Source organism: Seriola aureovittata, chromosome 7 (genome assembly GCF_021018895.1).
Source record: "Seriola aureovittata isolate HTS-2021-v1 ecotype China chromosome 7, ASM2101889v1, whole genome shotgun sequence".
NCBI classification, from domain to species: Eukaryota; Metazoa; Chordata; class Actinopteri; order Carangiformes; family Carangidae; genus Seriola; species Seriola aureovittata.
Genome location: NC_079370.1, coordinates 1,737,400 through 1,754,318, shown reverse-complemented (window position 1 = coordinate 1,754,318; position 16,919 = coordinate 1,737,400). Strand labels below are relative to the sequence as shown.

The 16,919-nt window shown below is 39.3% G+C and overlaps 2 protein-coding genes across 3 annotated transcripts; one reads left to right on the top strand and one right to left on the bottom strand.

Moving 5' to 3' along the window:
- The first annotated feature begins 77 nt into the window (after nucleotides 1-77).
- Nucleotides 78-10,957, top strand: efhb (EF-hand domain family, member B). 2 transcript variants are annotated; one of them, XR_008828226.1, is made up of 14 exons: nucleotides 78-538; nucleotides 669-728; nucleotides 1,324-1,467; nucleotides 1,600-1,777; nucleotides 2,020-2,130; nucleotides 2,270-2,399; nucleotides 2,519-2,599; nucleotides 2,696-2,763; nucleotides 2,875-3,029; nucleotides 3,426-3,633; nucleotides 3,910-4,137; nucleotides 4,647-4,828; nucleotides 5,520-6,979; nucleotides 8,573-10,957. XR_008828226.1 is itself a non-coding variant. In XM_056380472.1 (13 exons), the coding sequence occupies exons 1-13, from the start codon at nucleotides 470-472 to the stop codon at nucleotides 5,664-5,666; spliced, it is 1,761 nt and encodes a 586-aa protein (XP_056236447.1). In that variant the 5' UTR covers nucleotides 78-469; the 3' UTR covers nucleotides 5,667-10,957. The 2 variants fall into 2 exon arrangements, 1 of the variants encoding a protein (XP_056236447.1); XM_056380472.1 differs by having other exon boundaries at nucleotides 5,520-10,957.
- Nucleotides 10,958-11,096: 139 nt separating this feature from the next.
- Nucleotides 11,097-16,341, bottom strand: si:dkey-82o10.4 (uncharacterized protein LOC797793 homolog). The gene is made up of 5 exons (XM_056380474.1): nucleotides 15,813-16,341; nucleotides 14,973-15,044; nucleotides 14,556-14,682; nucleotides 13,737-13,881; nucleotides 11,097-11,753 (listed from the first exon to the last, which is right to left on the bottom strand). The coding sequence occupies exons 1-5, from the start codon at nucleotides 16,215-16,217 to the stop codon at nucleotides 11,654-11,656; spliced, it is 849 nt and encodes a 282-aa protein (XP_056236449.1). The 5' UTR covers nucleotides 16,218-16,341; the 3' UTR covers nucleotides 11,097-11,653.
- Nucleotides 16,342-16,919: the final 578 nt, after the last annotated feature.

Below are 16,919 nucleotides of genomic sequence, written 5' to 3'. Positions count from 1 at the left end.
TCAGCGCGACGGACCAATCATATGTAAGCATCTATTCCCAATTTACTGGTACGTGCCTTTCCAAATAACCACAAAACACAGCCGTAAAAAAAAAAAAAATTATTATCAAGATCCAGACTCTCACCAGTATATAGGTCGAAAAGAGGGAATTTGTTAACGTTAATATGTGGTTTAAAACAGTCTGTTTCTAAATAAAAATAATTACCACAACGATAACTTTATATTATATTCACCCTAAAGTATTTTCAAACACAGTGTCATAGTATTTTGAATTGAACGGAAGCAGAGACGGTGTAAGGACTTTGGTAAAATGTTGTTGCCTGGCAACGGAAGTCAAACAGGTGCACAACTCAGCGTCTTCTGAAGAACTTGGTGTGACACTAGAAACCTGTGCAAATTATCCCCAGGGAGAAAGAATTAAGACTAGCAAAAAGTGATTTCGTCTGTTACTGCTACATGTGAATTCAATATGAACATGACTGGCGGAAATACCTCTTACCAATTGAAATATAGAGATAGATGTCCACACATACCGGCGGTAAGTCAACTTTAAAATAATGCTAGCGAGCTAACGTTGCCATAGTCCCAGCTATACTGAGTCTGGGGCGTTTTATCTAAATAAACCTTTGTCTTTGTCTATATAATTTTTTATTTTCTTTTACCACCAGGCCGGAAAACTAGTACCTGCGGGAGACAGGGCAAAGAGCTGCTTACAAGAAGTGGCAAGGGTAAGTCCAGTGGTGGAGGGGGTAGCTACTCAAAAATGTAAAAGTAGCAATACCATAGTGTAGAAATACTGCATTACAAGTCTTGCTTTCAAGTACAAAGTAGTAGTAGAAATAGTAAAGTATAAATACTCATAATGCAGAATGGCTAATTTCAGAATTACATATATTATTGGGTTATAATTGTTCATGCATTAAGTATCACTAATGTTGCAGCTCGTAAAGGTTATATACTGCTGTGTTGCTTTTACCATAGGAATACAGAATAATTAATGAGTTTATTATTTTTTGTATGAATAATCTGAATTTGCAAAATAATTAAAACTGTCAAATTAAAGTAGTGGGGTAAGTAGTACAATATTTCATCTGAAATGCAGTAAAGTAGAAGTATAACATAATATAAAATGGGAATACTCAAAATTATAAATAACTCAATTTAAGGACAGTACTTGAGTAAATGTACTTAGTAACATACCACCACTGGGGTTTATCTCAGGGTGCTTTGGAAAAGTGTATGTATGAATATAATTTGAAGTAAATTTTGAAGATGCATGTTCACTTTCTCTGATAACCCATATTAACATTTTTTACTTTGCAGCCCTCTACCCCGCCTGTGATAAGGAAATTTCGCAACAGCATCCAACCAGAACCAGGAGCTATCAGAGTGCACTCAGGCAAAGCAAATGATCCAGATGTTGCCAGCACTCTTGTTCATGGCATCAAGACCAAATCATCCCTCACCGTGAGTACCACACACACACACACACACATACATACACACCTCCCTAAGGGTTAAAGGGACAATAAGGAGAGTTTTTACTACCCCAGATGTGGCTCTTTGTTTTTATGATTGTGTGTGATGTGATTTCAACAGAGCAGAAGCTTGCTTAATCCTCCCAAAAAGACCTTGCTCCAAAAGAAGTTACAAGACCTGAGTGAAGTAGTGTACGCTTCCAGTCAGAGAGCACCTTTAGGAAGATCACATGATCAGCATATTGGACTTCCTACCTGGTATAATGACAAAAGTACCTTTGGTATTAAAATGGTTAAAGGTAGGTATAACATTAAATAAGATAACAATTTTTTAAAAAGGAAAATATGCTTAAATCTGGTAAGATACAAATACTGTAACATGAACCAGCTAATATTTATCTACTCTTATTAAAAATGGGTCAACTCTGCAATTATGCTAGTAGTCCCTTAAAGTGTTCTGATTTGTTTTTAAATGTTATGTTGTAAATATTAAACATAAGAGTAGGTGTCATTTTACTGAAATGAGGAGCTTTTTGTCCAGGGTTGGATGTGTGGGAGATTATTAACCCTTCAAAAAAAGCTGAGGAGGTGGAGAGGGAATCTCAGGAGGGACACGAGGCTTATGTTCGTAGCCACAATGCCTATTTTGTTGGTAAGAGGAATGGAAAAAATCATGTCATGTATAAGGCTTTTACTATTACCCCCAACTTTTTATTTGTTAAATTTTATGGATCATATTGAAATGTGGTGTCTGTTTTTCACGAGAATAAAATCATCTTACTCTTCTTCAGGTGAGCGGATTGATAGGAAATATGACTGGAGTCGATACAGTAAAGACAGCAGGTTTGGTATCCTCACACCTCATTTTAATGATGGCCGTAATCTTGGCAAAACTCTCCGCTGGCTTGGGGAGACACAGAAGTAAGTGCTGAAATAAATTGGCCACAAACTTAGGTTTTGTTGTTAATTTCCATAACATTGTGTTTCCATTCAGTATGTATGTAATTTAAAAATCTTTCACTCATATTATTATGCCACAGGTTTTACAATCCAAAGACTGTTTGGAAGAGATCTGGGAACAGGGAAAAGATGGAGACACAAATTTACAAAGCGAACAAGACGTAGGTTCATACTTCCTCTGACCAATCCTGTGGCCTCTGACTAAACTTGACTAATTAATGTTGAACTTCATCCTCTCTACAAACCCATTGTTTCAGGAGAGGAAATTCCTTGAACGTTCCACCAGATCATACCTTTGGAATTCTCCTACCGCTGGATGAATTTGGTATTCATGAGTTTCTGTAAAAAATATATAATCCCTGGGTTGTATATTGGAATATGTAAGATATACACATGCTGGAGACAGCATACAATATCTTGCCTGCTTCTTGCACAGGTGTTGGAGAAACAATCCACTCCACGGAGCCAGGGCAGTATGTGAGAGGTCGAGACAGACAGCGCAGCCTTGTCAACACAGTGCGACACCACCTCAAGAAGGTCAACTTCCACAACTTCCCCTCCCTGCTGCAGGCATTCAGACATTATGACAAGGTACTGTATAAACGGAGTGACCACAGGCAGGGTCACACAATGCTATTGACCTGTATTTTCAATCTGCTTACTATTTAACTCATCACACTTAAAATAACACATTTAGTATACCAAAGAATGACCAAAGGAAGCTGAGCATAATCCTTTCTCACAGTGAACATTTTTACTTGTCAAAGCAGGAAAAGCCTTTTTCTGTTTTGTCCCAGGCAGCCATTATTGATGTTATTGGTTACATCTGTGTTTGACAGTCAGCTGTGAGAAAGGCCAGTTGCAAGGTTTGAGATAAAGCTAGTTGTGTGACCCCAGTGTTAAGATGGGATAAAGTAACAATGCTATTATAATTCACTCTGTAGTTGGTGAGCCTTTCCATGTGTATCTCTTTATGTAAATCACTAGAAAGGCAAGGGAATGATTGATAAAGAGGACCTGCGGGCAGTGTGCCGTCAGTTCCAGCTGGATGTTAGTGGGCCGGTCCTGGATGACCTGATGGATTACTGTGACACGGACAAAGACGGACTGATAAATTTCTTGGAGTTTGCTAACTTCCTCAACTGGAAGGACAAGATGCTCATCAACACTCAGGAGCAAGACATCATAACGAACGGTCAGTTAAATGTATCGTAAGGAATCAATTTATTTACTATAATGCTACGAGAGGATTTGATTTTTTAACCTTAAAGTGAGAATGCTCTTTAGGGCCATTTTGCTTCACATATATTTTTATTCATTAAATTCCCCTGCTCAGGTACTGAATTAGACTGCAAAAAAATAACAATAGACTCAATAGCCTAAGTTTGATTTTATTGTGCACCAGGGTGATGCAGAGGCTACCGGTAGGCTAATTTTCAGGAACAGATTTTGTATCTTTTGTCTCTTGCAGAGCGTCAGACCAGTGCAGCTCCAGCTAACACAGAGAGGAAGCCTCTGTCAGAATCAGAACAGCTTCCTGCCTCTCAGGCCTTGATTAAACCTGAGGACTTGGAGCCCGTAGAGCAAGGCAGCGCAAAGAAGACTCTCAGGACCCTAAGGCGACACAAGGCAGTCCCAGACCACTTCATCACCTCCTCCTCCTTCATCGGGGCTATCAGTGATCGTTCGCTCACATCAAGTAAGTCAGCAATAGTGATTTGCTGTGATAAGTATGTTGCACACTACATTAGCATGCACATCCACACACAATGTGCAGACTGTAGACATGAAAATGATTGTAGTATCACCATTTCACATTTTTCTTAACCTTTGGGATTTGTGGTTAACAACATAGTATGATCAAGGGTGTATGTCAATGGTGAAAAAGACAGAAACAGCAATATGCAGACACAGCTCCTTATATGCAAATATCTTAATGACACAATCGTGACACAAGTGAAATCACCATTGTGGAATAAATAAGATAAGTGAACTTATTAAGATGAATTGATGTAGTTAGTTTCTATCATCATTTTCATAGTCATAATTGAGTCATAATTGTGTAAACATACTTAAATTTGCTCTGCACTTTGAGGACATCATCTGTCTGTGACTGATATACAACAGCTTTACAGTTTAACTTATTTACATTTCATTCATTCCCACCTCCTTAAAATCCTTACTCATCATCTGGTCTCGCTCACATAGACAGTCGCACATATGGGATCCCGTCTGTGCGCTCTGACCTTCCAGCTCCACCCATCAAGAGAGTCAGCGACACTACTAACTACGGCAATACATCCACAGCTGCAAAACTTCTGCATCCATCAGTCCACGCTCTCCAGGGTGTTCATGAGGAACACTTGCTCTGTCCTCGCACCAAGAGTGAGGTACGCACCATGCACCAGATCAGTAGTACAGTGTACCTAAATAGAAAATTAGAAATACTGTGAATAAATAACGGGAAGCCACAACAGGGTAGATATTCTATCAGAAATTCTTTTATATCATTGGCTGTTTCTGATGTGTGTGAAATTAAGATTTAATTATTATTGACCAAGTGAACCTTTTTTGAAAAATGAATAGGTGATGAATGAGACTCATGTTAGTTATATACTTTATTCATAGCAGACAATTTTTTCTGGTCATAGCAGGAACGCATAGGTTTTACTAGCAGCATTAATGATGGCAATGTTGTTTAAACAATTTCACTGTGTTCTATTCCACTGCATACATAACATTCATTTGGCAGGTGGTTTTGTCTCAAGCGACTTGAAATACATGTATTCAGCCTCCATGATAAAACAGTTGTAACTGTCAACATCACTCTCCCTGACACTGGAAAGTTATAATCTTTACACAGTTTTCACTTTACACAATTTCATCTCAGCAGTAGACAGTCTTTCATGTTTTGTGCTCTATTAGATAATAATCTGCAACATTACATAATCAGTAAGTCTCTGAACTCTTAAGACTTCATTGAAAGTTCATCTCCTGGGGAACCTTTTTTATTATTATTATTATTTATTTTTTTTGTGCAATAGGTTTTTTGTCAGACACCTTTCATCCTGTTCTTCACAGATTGCAGAGATCTTCAGGAATGTGGGTGTGAATATTTCTGAGGAGACCTTTGAGGAGGCCTGGAAGCTGGCGTCCATGAAGCAACCGGATGGGAAAGTTTGTGTCGAAGTTTTCCTTAATGTACTCAAGGAAATTAAAGCAATGTAATATGGAAGATGTTTTTTTTACTGGTATAGTGTTTCCCCATCATCATCATCATCATCATCATCATAATCATTATTTCTGTTTAAATATATATCTCAGCTGTCTGGTGAAAACTTTGTAACCCTAAAATGTTTCAGTTTGATTGGAGTGCATTTTTGACATAATGAAGAAGAATGGACTTTGGCAAGCCAAAATATCTGACTCTGAAGGAAGAAAGATACATACGTTTAGGAATGGGACTATATATGATTTTTATCACAATAAAAAACACTTACAATAAATCGATTGTGGTGAATTTCCATAATCGGGATAATCGTGAATGGGAATAATGGTTAATATCCTCACAAGTTACTTGAAAATGCTGTCTAGGCCCGGCTTGCCTATTGTAACCCAGTGGTGGCGAAGTTAAGCTTTCCGAACCAGCAAGGCTTTCAACACATGTATGAAAAAATGGTTCATTTCCTGAAAGCTTTTCAAATCAGAGCTCAATGGGGAGATCGGCTGGTCAATGTGAGAAAAAGAACGTTTCATAACCGACCAACACATGGATGTCCTTGAAGCAATAATTAATGGATAGATGAATACATGAATGAATGAATCAATAAATAAAATGATACACAAATAAATAATTAAATGAATAAATAAAACAGATCCACCACATACTCCAAATAACAGAAAAAAAGATAACATTTTCCATTTCTGATTTGGACAATTTATCTTTCATAAACAAGTAAAACTCATGAAATCATCGAGTAAAAAGAAAGGGAGAAGGGAAGACATTTAGCAATGGGCCTTAGATCGGACTCGAGCCCGGCCCGCCGCCAGATGGCTCAACCTTGTATGAAAGGTGTTGTACCAGGTGAACCACCGCAGTACTCACGCAAAGGCATCACGCACAAATTTGTAATACAGCGATCCACAATACAACTCGACAATTCACGAAGTTGCACCGCTTTTCGCGCATTTTTAATCAGTTAGAAGCAGTCACGTGGGTATGTGTGTGTGTGTGCGTGAAATGAAGCGTCCGACGTCATTGGTCACGTGATTTTGATAGAACGAATCAAGCCTCGATACACAGCTTCAGTGAAAATATTGATTTTTTTTTTGACACACTTAGTCACAGTTGACATCACTACAGGAAAAAAGTTTGTCTCAAAACTCTGTGTGTGTAAAACATGAATCCACAAGCGTAGGGAAAAGAAGTGGAACATGAAAATGAGTCGCCCACCCGCAGAACTGGCGGCAGAAGGTCCAACACCGCCAATTTGAACCCCCATCTCCGCGACGACCATTTAGCCGTGTTCGCCGAACTACAGGTAAAATTAACTCACGTTACTGTAAGTTACCGTTACTTAACGTAACGTACTTTAGTGTTGGTTACGTTATACTAACGTTGACGTATATGTAAATGTTCGTTGTGTTGTGAACGTTTTGTGACGTTTCGGTGAGCAGTGTACTGAGCTAACGTTATCTAGGCGGCGTTAGCTAAGTAGCTAAGTAGCTAAATAGCTAATGAGTTTCACCCTTGACATCTCCGCAGTTTAGCGCAGCTCGTCCTTCAATCTTTAACTGTAACAATAATCTGGCCGTCGCTCATAAGTAATAGTTCAAATCAATTAAACTTTATTCTATTTGAAAGGAAATCTCGTTGCAAGTACACATAACATGGCAGTGCATGTATTTGTCAACAGCAACAACAACTATAAATGTAAGTTTGATCATTTAGTAGGCTGTATGCATGCAGAAATTACCATCTACAGCATTTATAAATCTATAATTCAGTATTTCAGTATTATACAAAAAAGGAGAAAAATAAAGTGATTTCGTTATGTTTTAGGGCAGCAGAGTTCAAAGCATATTTCCATAATTATCGCAATTATTTTGGCCAGGATAATCATGACCTGAAATTTTCATATCGTCCGATGCCTAGTTGTGTTGTTACGTTTTTGCATGAAAACCATAGTATAAAAATCTCAACCACCAGTTACCTCATTGTCAAATAGTTAGTAGTAGGTGTCAGCTACTGGAGATCTAAATGAACAAATTAAGTATTCAGTTTAAGCTGTACTTTCTTGGAAGTGATGCATTCTTACACTATTCTGTATGAAGTCCAAAGAAACAAAATGTTATTTTTTTTTTGTCTGTGGGGTGTATTTGAGCTGGCAGGTGAACTAACTAAATACTCAGAACTATTGTGTGTCTTCTGCACATAATCAGTTCATCATTTTATTTTGTGCTATTACACACTGAATAGCACACTGAAAATGTATCGTATGCTATTATTCTGCTCAACTTTCACACTGTTCATTTATCATGATTCTGGTTATGAATCTGTTGAAACATTAAATACATGAAAGCAACACTCCATAGAACTTATTTTAAAAATGAAACCTTTTTTAATGGCTAACATCAGACTAATGCGTTTTGTCATATAAGCCTTTATCTGAGCTTCCTCTTGACCTATTTTTTGGATTATGGTTTTTTGGAGTGCTGCCTTTCCTTTTATTTCATGAATTCGCTGGAAGCCACTTAGCAGTTTCTGGCAGAGCACCCGTTCAAATGAAGACTATGTGAAGAGACATACTGTACATTTTCAATATATGGACTTATATCTTACGCCATCAAGTTTTGTATGCCAATATATTCTGGAGAACTGAGCTGCATGTTGAAGCTCTATTTTCATCAACAGCAACAAACGACTTGATGCAGTATTACATGCAGTGTTTGGAGCATGGACCACATTTTAGATCAGTAAATAAATTTTGACTTAACTGTTGGGACACACCTGTCAGGTGTATGGGTGGGTTCACTTGTTTACATATAAACCAACCTTCTGTAGATACCAACAAGATTTATATCTTCAGCATTCTGTGAGATCCATTTCCATCAATTTTTTGCCATTTTTATAGAGTCTGGTCACGGTGGCAGCAGGTTAAGCAAGGGAGTCCAGACACCAGAGGAGCAGTGGTTCTACTCTGAGCTCCCTCCGGATGTCCGAGCTACTTACCCTATCTACTAAATAAGGGTGAGCCCAACCACCATACAGAGAAAAACCCATTTCAGGGACCGCATTCTTTATTTTGGTCACTACCCAAAGCTCATAACCAGAGCTGAGTGGTGGAGGTAGATTGAATGGTAGATCTAAAGCGTTGCCTTCCAGCTCAGTTCCTTTACTGCAGTGGTCCGGGACAATGCCCGACTTACTGAAGTTGCACCAAACAATACCAATTAACTTTCGCAGAATGGGTATATGCTTTATGTCTATAATTAGGTTATTATCATGGCTATTTGTCAGGCAGTGTTACATTCATGTTTGAGTCTGCTTTTGGTCTTGACATCACAAAGTTTTGAGATTTGTTTCAGTTGGGACTTGACTTGACTTTGTTCTTGCCTGGATATTGAGTCTAGTTTCCTGTCAGTATAACTATAGTTAGCCAATGTACAAAGACTCAGTGGAGAATCTTCTGCACTGACACTGAATGGCATTTAATCAGGGGAAAAATTAAATAGAAATCTTTTTGCCTAGATTTTGTTTTCCTGTGTTACAGACAACATAACACATTTTAACGGCTCTCAACCATCATTTGTATTCATTAGTCATAATATTAGTAGCACCACAAATTCACTAGAGATAAACATGTCAGTAAACAAAGGAAGTTTTTCTCCCTGTTACATGTCTGTTTATGGAGAATCCAGTTCACTATAAAAATGAAAAATATAATTTCATGCATAGAAACTGCTAATTTGTCGTGTCAACATTTTAGCTTTTTGTTCAAAGCAACATGCCATGTTTTGTTGGTACACCTAAGCTGCTGTGAAACAGTATTAAATCTTTAATTGATTGCTTTGGACTTAATAACAAAACCCCGCAAGACTGTTCCTTTGCTTGTAAAACACTTGAGTAAATACTGAGGTACATTCTCTGTACCTTTTATCATTTGTCCTGTCAGAGTATTAGATTTGATTTCCAAGCATATTTATCTTGTAATTCTACTAATCAACCTTAAAATTAGAGTCTGACAGAGAGTGCAATTAATTTATGGCTTCTTGGAGCTGAGACACATGCAGACAGACAAACAAGACGCACTCTCAAAGAGGTACGAGGAATTGTTTGCAATCGGTTTCGCTAACCAGATTAATGAAACAGGTTGGCACACAGCCTTGACTGATTCACATGTCAGAACATCACAAAACAGTAAAATAACTAATAAAATAACATTAGCTTTTTGTATATTCACCACTTGTTTTTGTTTTTTTCTTAATTTCCATTAAACTGAGTGATGCACAGGCGTGGTAAATTGTTTAATGTGCTCTCACCATATCCATGAGCATATTGACATGTGCTAAGCTAACTGCACTCATTTAATCTCATTATGACTCTGCGAGATGCTCTACTGGAACCAAAAAACCCCCACGCAAACTTCCACAGACTGCATATTACTATGCAGGAAAATTAGAATAATCCTCAGCGTTTTTCATTATGCATGAATTAGCGGCCGCTAATGACAGAATCCTCTCTGTTTGTCAGATATGTTGTCAACATTAATAATGCTGCAGCAAGCTTTCACAGAATGGGATGACACGCAGCATTCACGAGCCTGTCAGACGTGATGTTTTTGACAAGTGACACGTTTCTGGCATTGACTGTGCGCTCAGACACTGTGAGTTAGTTAAACAGGTGGAGAATTTTTTAGTAGAATTTGTCATCCTTGCTTGCAGCCATGCTATACAACTATTTTCACTTGGTATACGACTAGTGTTGTGATCTCTTGATGACCCATAAAGTACTTCCTTGAACAGTCAACTGCGTTGCCGAGAACCATGTACTAGAACATACGCCCCCTCCTGCCTACTATGGAAAAGGGATTATCTTGTTTCACTTTGCTTCTTATCACAAGTACCAGAATACTCTTATATTTGGTCCCTTATATGTTTCATGAATCATGTGGAGAATACAGTTATGGAGTAGAAGGACTTGGCCTTTAATGCTAATGCTGTCTGCTGTTACACAAGCCTGTCGATACAGAGGTCAGAAACTGTTGTGTGAAACGTTGCAAACTTAGGGACTATTTGGACACTTTCATTTTTTTTCCTCGCCCTGGATTTATTGTTTATTTAATTCTAATTAATGAGGTCAATAGTTTCATCAAAAATAAATTTTGCCATGTGCAGAGGACAACAGTTCTGTCTCTGTGCACGGTTACACATGTTGTACTATATTATTTGGACATGTTGTGGAAAGGGTGTCGTAGTATAGTTCAAGTGTGGTTCAGCTGAAGTTACCAGTCTAGTATTTGTACAGTCCCTTTGTTCATCAGTGCAATGTCAGAGCGGCCAGTTATTGGTACAGTGTAGATGAGATGTCATAAGTATTGGTTGTGAGTGTTGGGGAGGGTCAGATTTCCTGCGTAAATTAAAGGGTTAGAGGTACAGTTTGGTGTCACGATCAAACAATTTATTGATACAGGTTATTGGTTTAACAAATTCAATGTGGAGTTGGGTGTCAAAGTTCATTTTTGACCTTGGAAACAATGTTTTACTTACTTTTGTGTGAGCTTTCAGCCACATCTCATGGTCTTCCTTTGCAAATGAAGGTTAATCACTTATAATAGAGATGACCAAGGAATCCCATGACAAAAACTTTCATGCCAGAGGAAAAGAGAGTCTTCCTCCAGTGACCTCATCGCGCTGTCCATATCTTAGCTAAAAACACTTAATGGGAGTGTTACTCCTACTTTGACTTGTATTACTAACATTTTCAACAGTGTGAAATCACTGGAGGAAGGAACTAAAGGCATCTGAGGATCAAAGGATGACCTTCAAGTAGGAGGATTGGTTTCATGTATAAAGTTCTGAGGTCTTGAGTTGTCTGCACAGCTTCAGTGCTATGGCTTTGGGTCCTGTTTCATGTTCACCTTCAGTCTGCTGCTCACTTTGACTGTTGTCCAGTTTAATGTAGTCTTTCATACTTAAATAAATCCACTTGATCACTAGTCTGCTGCTGCGTCCTCAGCCAGTTTCCAGTGCCAGTGCCAAACAGTCGTGACCGTCCAGTCAGGAGAGGCCCCCCTCGTCAGCTCTCTGTGGAATCTGGAGGGAAAGAGGCAGACATGTTTAATGGGAGCTAAGAAAGTTTACTCTCATTTTAAACATGAACAGATCCTCAGACTGATGTAAATCATGCATACCCAGGGGCTCTACTATTGAAAATTCAAAAGAGCTACAGAAGGGCATCGTAAATTCTTAGTAGTACAAGTTTATTTCAAGTCCAGGAGATAAAGGCAGACTGACTAACGCTGACATTCAAACTAAGTTTTGCTTCTTGTTTCACCTTGAAAATAATGAGGTGAAGATTATGAAAATGGCTTCCTTATTCTGTCAGACTGTTTGCTAGCCTTTGGGATAACATTTGAAGTGTAACAGGCTTTCTCAGAGGGGATTGTAAGACCTGAAACAATGGGAGGGAGAATCTGGCCAACTAGATAGGTGGGCATTAGGTAGAATAGACCCCACCGTGTGGTCCAACAACTAACTGGATTACTGATAGGAAACGGAAAGAGGCTTTAACTGTTACATGCACACTGGGAGTGAAATTATTTCCTCCTTTTTCTCTTACAGCAGCAAAACAATTCAGTGTTTCTTTAAACTAAAATCAGAGCGACTGAAGTGATGCAGCACCAGAATTTCACATAATCAGAACTGGAGTCTATTAGCCCTTTTCATATTGTTAAAGTAATGGCTTTTTGTTATTCAGGCATGGTTGTCCATTATGTTGATGTTCCTTCTGGCTTCATTCAGACATGAGGACATTTTACAGAAACAGCCACAATACTTGCACATTATTTGGTACCTGCAGTTTAGTCGATATCAAGGAAGAAGCTCACGGATATATTTTTAAGCCTTAACTAATGAATCCCCTTATACATTTTCTCATCTAAAGTCAGACAGTGAACAGAAAAAGTTTTTGTTTACCTACATGCTGCATGTCAATTGTTTGATATTCAGAATTTCATCCATGCATGAAAGAAAATTTTAGATATAAAGATGGAGACAGCTGGAGCAGCTATTATTGTGATTATAAATCTGACATTAGGAGAATCTCCTCAGCAATATCATGCTATTTTCTTGGAACAAATGAGAGGATAATTGATAGAGTTAGGATTCATTTATAGAGTGCTCTTAATGAGGACAAGACGTGCTTAATTTTCCTCTTTGCGTGTTTTGTAGATGTTTCGTGAATTCAGACTTGCTCCAAAGGCTGAAAGATTCAACCTGGTAAGATTGCCTTCTGCTGATTTATGAGCACAACTACCGAGATTGTGAGCACAACCAAAATGCAAATGACCTGCACAGAGTCCTGTGCCTGACCACATCCCGTGTAGACAGTTATGGAGGTTTCAGTTGCTCTACCGATGTGCTGTTTCCACTGTGGTAGCTGTGTAGGCACCGTGTTAAAGTAAATACAACCACATTTGCGGGTTTTTTTGTTAATTTTTTTCCCCCAATCAGTGCTTCTACTCATATTTCTTACTTTAAGGTGTTTCAGTTTCACCATTTCCCTGAGAAAAGATTTAAACATTAGATAATTTGCATCTGTACACATGACACTCAATTATCCTTTCCACATACAGACGGGTCCAGAGGTCTGAGACCACTTTCAGTCATGGTCTCACTCTATATTTGAAAAACATTTAACTCACCACCATGTTGTGTGTAGCTGTGGCTCTGTTATCCACCCAACAAAATCAGACTTGCCATATGTTAGAAGGCATGCATGTAACTTGAGCTTTTGCCAACACATAATTATTTTTCCAAGTAAATATTTGTACCTTTTTAATTGTGATTCAACATACTCTATACCGAGAAATAAAGCAAACAGAGATTTTGGCACCAAACATCTGAGCAAATTAATGATCAAAAATGAGCATAAAGCAAAAAAGACCCAGCACACACGCTGCCGTGAAATAGATTTGAACATGTCATAGCTGATTGAGGGAAGATTTGTTGTAATCCACACTTTTGGACACATGGTGTGTTTGTGATGCGTGTGCAGACAACGAGCTCAGTGCTTACTCATAAACAGCAGTCGCAATTTTCTTTTGTGGGCTGCTGTCTTCACCAGAGGCCACTTTGAAGATTTTTGTGCCCTCTGGGTCATCGGGCCCTTCGTGTGTTGACAGGAGCCAAAACCTCATGACGATGAAGCAGAACTTTCTACCTGCACAGAGGAAGACGGAGCAGAGTTAGCAGCCCAGCAACATCAGTAGATCAACAGTTTAAGTGGCTTTCTCAGATTGTGACAGACCAGGAAGTAACCCTGACAGAATGTATATTTCAACTCAAGTGTCCCGAAACGTTCTCACTCAGGCCATGTCCACACAACTACGTTTTAGTTTTAAAACGCATCTCTTTTGCTTCGTTTACACCTGCTGTCCACACTACTCCGGAGTTAAAACGGAGACCTTTGGAAACAATGATGTAGACATCGACCCGCCCAAGGGATCTCGCTGATTGAGTCTTACGTGTCAAGACTACCAGTGGTGAAGGCAACATGGATAACGAATACAAGTGTTGCTGACCTTGTTTTCTTTGGTAGCAGCTGTTTTGTGCCGTTACATTTTGCATTTTAATGCTACAACTGTCTTTGCTGTTCCTTGTTTGTAGTATTTTCTGCAACTACACAACTGCTCAGTAGACAATCTGCTTCCTGTTTACACAGCCATGCGCATGCCAAGTGTACGTAGATGGTCATGTGATATGTGTTTTCAGGTGTGATTGTATGGACGGAGATCAGTTCTGATACGGCGCTAGAACAGTCAGCTGGACGGTAGTATTGTAGACGTAGCCTCCGTGTGTTTGTTAGTGTATGAAAACGAATTGTGCAAAACTTACCATATTGATCAAAGACAACAGACACGTCCTCTGGAAGCACAAATATAATATCATCCATTGTTATAGCTAGCTGCTGCCTCTGAGCACTAGTGAGAGACCGGCACCTCTTCTCAATATATTGTACCATCTGAAAGAACAAGAGAGACAAATCAAAACAAAAACTGACCAGGTCATGGATTATATTTCATCGAGAGACCTGTGTGATGAATTTAAACTTAATGTTGTATAAGAATCACACTGTTGGACTGCAAAACATTGTTTTACAACGTGATGTTCTTTTTGTAAGTGAACACACTGCCCAGAAACACAGGAGTCTAATCGATACACATATATCACATGTTCATATATATGAGTTTCCATAGTACTAGTGGTCCCTAACAGAAGGCACAAATCTCCAGCATGTGCATGATTTGTTACCTCATTGGACACGACCCCTCTCAGTTCATGGTATCTGCCACAGGACATCACATTGGAGACATGGACCAAAGCCTGGGTCGGATGAGGAACAAGACAGGTGTTTATTTACCTGCATCATGGTCAGTAATGTTTGTGGGTTGCGTTGGTCGTGTTAACTTTGATGGAAACCTTTGTCATTATCAAAGTAATAACAGGGAAAAATCAAATACACAACCACTGAATGTCTAGTTAAGAAAACAGTCTCCCCGTGAGGTCCATTTAGTTGCCATTCTGGAGCTTTTAATCATATCACAATCCTCATCAACAGAATGTGCCTGCCCAGATGTAATTGTAAATGTTCAAATGAAGGACTTAAACTGTTAAGCCAGAACAAAAGTACATTTCAGCATCTACAATTCCACAACCACTGCTGCTGAACAGCTACCAGGTGACATGAGGTGAGGTTTACACACCAAGCATGGGTTTGATCAAAGTTACAAGTGCCGTTGCTGTTGAGATACATTGATGATGAAGCAGTCTGAGATCTTTAGGTGTGTTTTCATCCTTACATATTTATCTATTATTAAAAGCGAGGAGCTAAAAACCTCCTCTAGGTCTTATAATACCTTCCCTCCAGCTTTTCATCAGTCTCATCTTAAGTTTGACCTCTGACCCCCCTCGTGGAAATTCATTTACATTTGAAGAATCACAAACTTTCAAACCAATGCCATGTAAACAAATAAAGGGAGATGTTTGGAGCCCTTTATGGACCACATACAGGGAAACGTTTCCCAGCTTCTTACTACATCATTGGTTTAATGGTAATTAGTAGAGGGCGTGTTGGTACCTGTCAGTAGTTACCTGTTTTACTCCTCTATCAAACTCTACAGAGTTGACGTCTAACTCAAAGTACAGTTCGATGAGGAACATGATGCTTTTACAGCGGATCCAGGTGAGCGGATCCGGGATGCCGACCACGGAGATATCGGGCTGTCCACCGGAGCTCCCCTCCGGCTTGTCGGCTCCGGGCTCGGTGCTGAAAAGTCTGTGTTTCTGACTCACAAACACGAACCTCCGCCTGCAGAGCCTCCGGCCTTGCGCTGCGTGCTCCCCGGAGAAAGGACGCGCACACACACCCGCCCACTGCCGGTGCACGACCGGCTGCCCGCTGCAGCTCGGGCCCCTCGTCAAGGCGCAGACCCCGGGCTTGCACACCGCGAGGCCGCCGAACTCCCGGCATGCAGCGAGGCTGGCGATCCGCTGCATCGAAGCGAGGAGGACGCGGCGTTAAATGCGACGTGTGACCCGAGGACCGGGGCTGAAACAGCCTCCACTCACAGCTGCCTTTTAGGCAACCTTATGCAACTCACCCCATGCCGTACCCACAATCCTTCAGCCGTACACGACGTACACACACATGACTGCTGCCTTCCAGTGCTGTTGGAAATGTAGAAACAATCAGCTGGAGCGCTTTATTTTTGCTTTATATTAGGATTTAGTTACACTTGAAAGTACGGTAGTAGTGTCTATATATATATATATATATATATATATATATTTTTTTTTTTTTTTTATGAATATATTTTATATTGATCAGATGTGTTTGACTAATAGATTGATGCTGCTCCTAATCTCACCTGCAGACTAAAATTCCTTCAGGATAGTTAAAGTTGAAAAAACAAGTTGAAGCCGATGGGAAGTTAGAGGATTGTATGATGGTCAAATGTGACAATATACATGTGGCATTTATTTTATACAAACAAATAATGTACAGTATGTAGATGTAAGTAGATTACACACAATATATAACATGATTTACCAGAAACAACAACAGCCTAATCTGACACAAACTTTTATTTACCGCTTTTATAAAACTGTTAGTCGATTTAAAATAAACTATTCACAGTGACAAACTGGCTCTGGGTTTCTATGCTCACCAGTATCATTATGAGCGTTCAGCAAAACTAT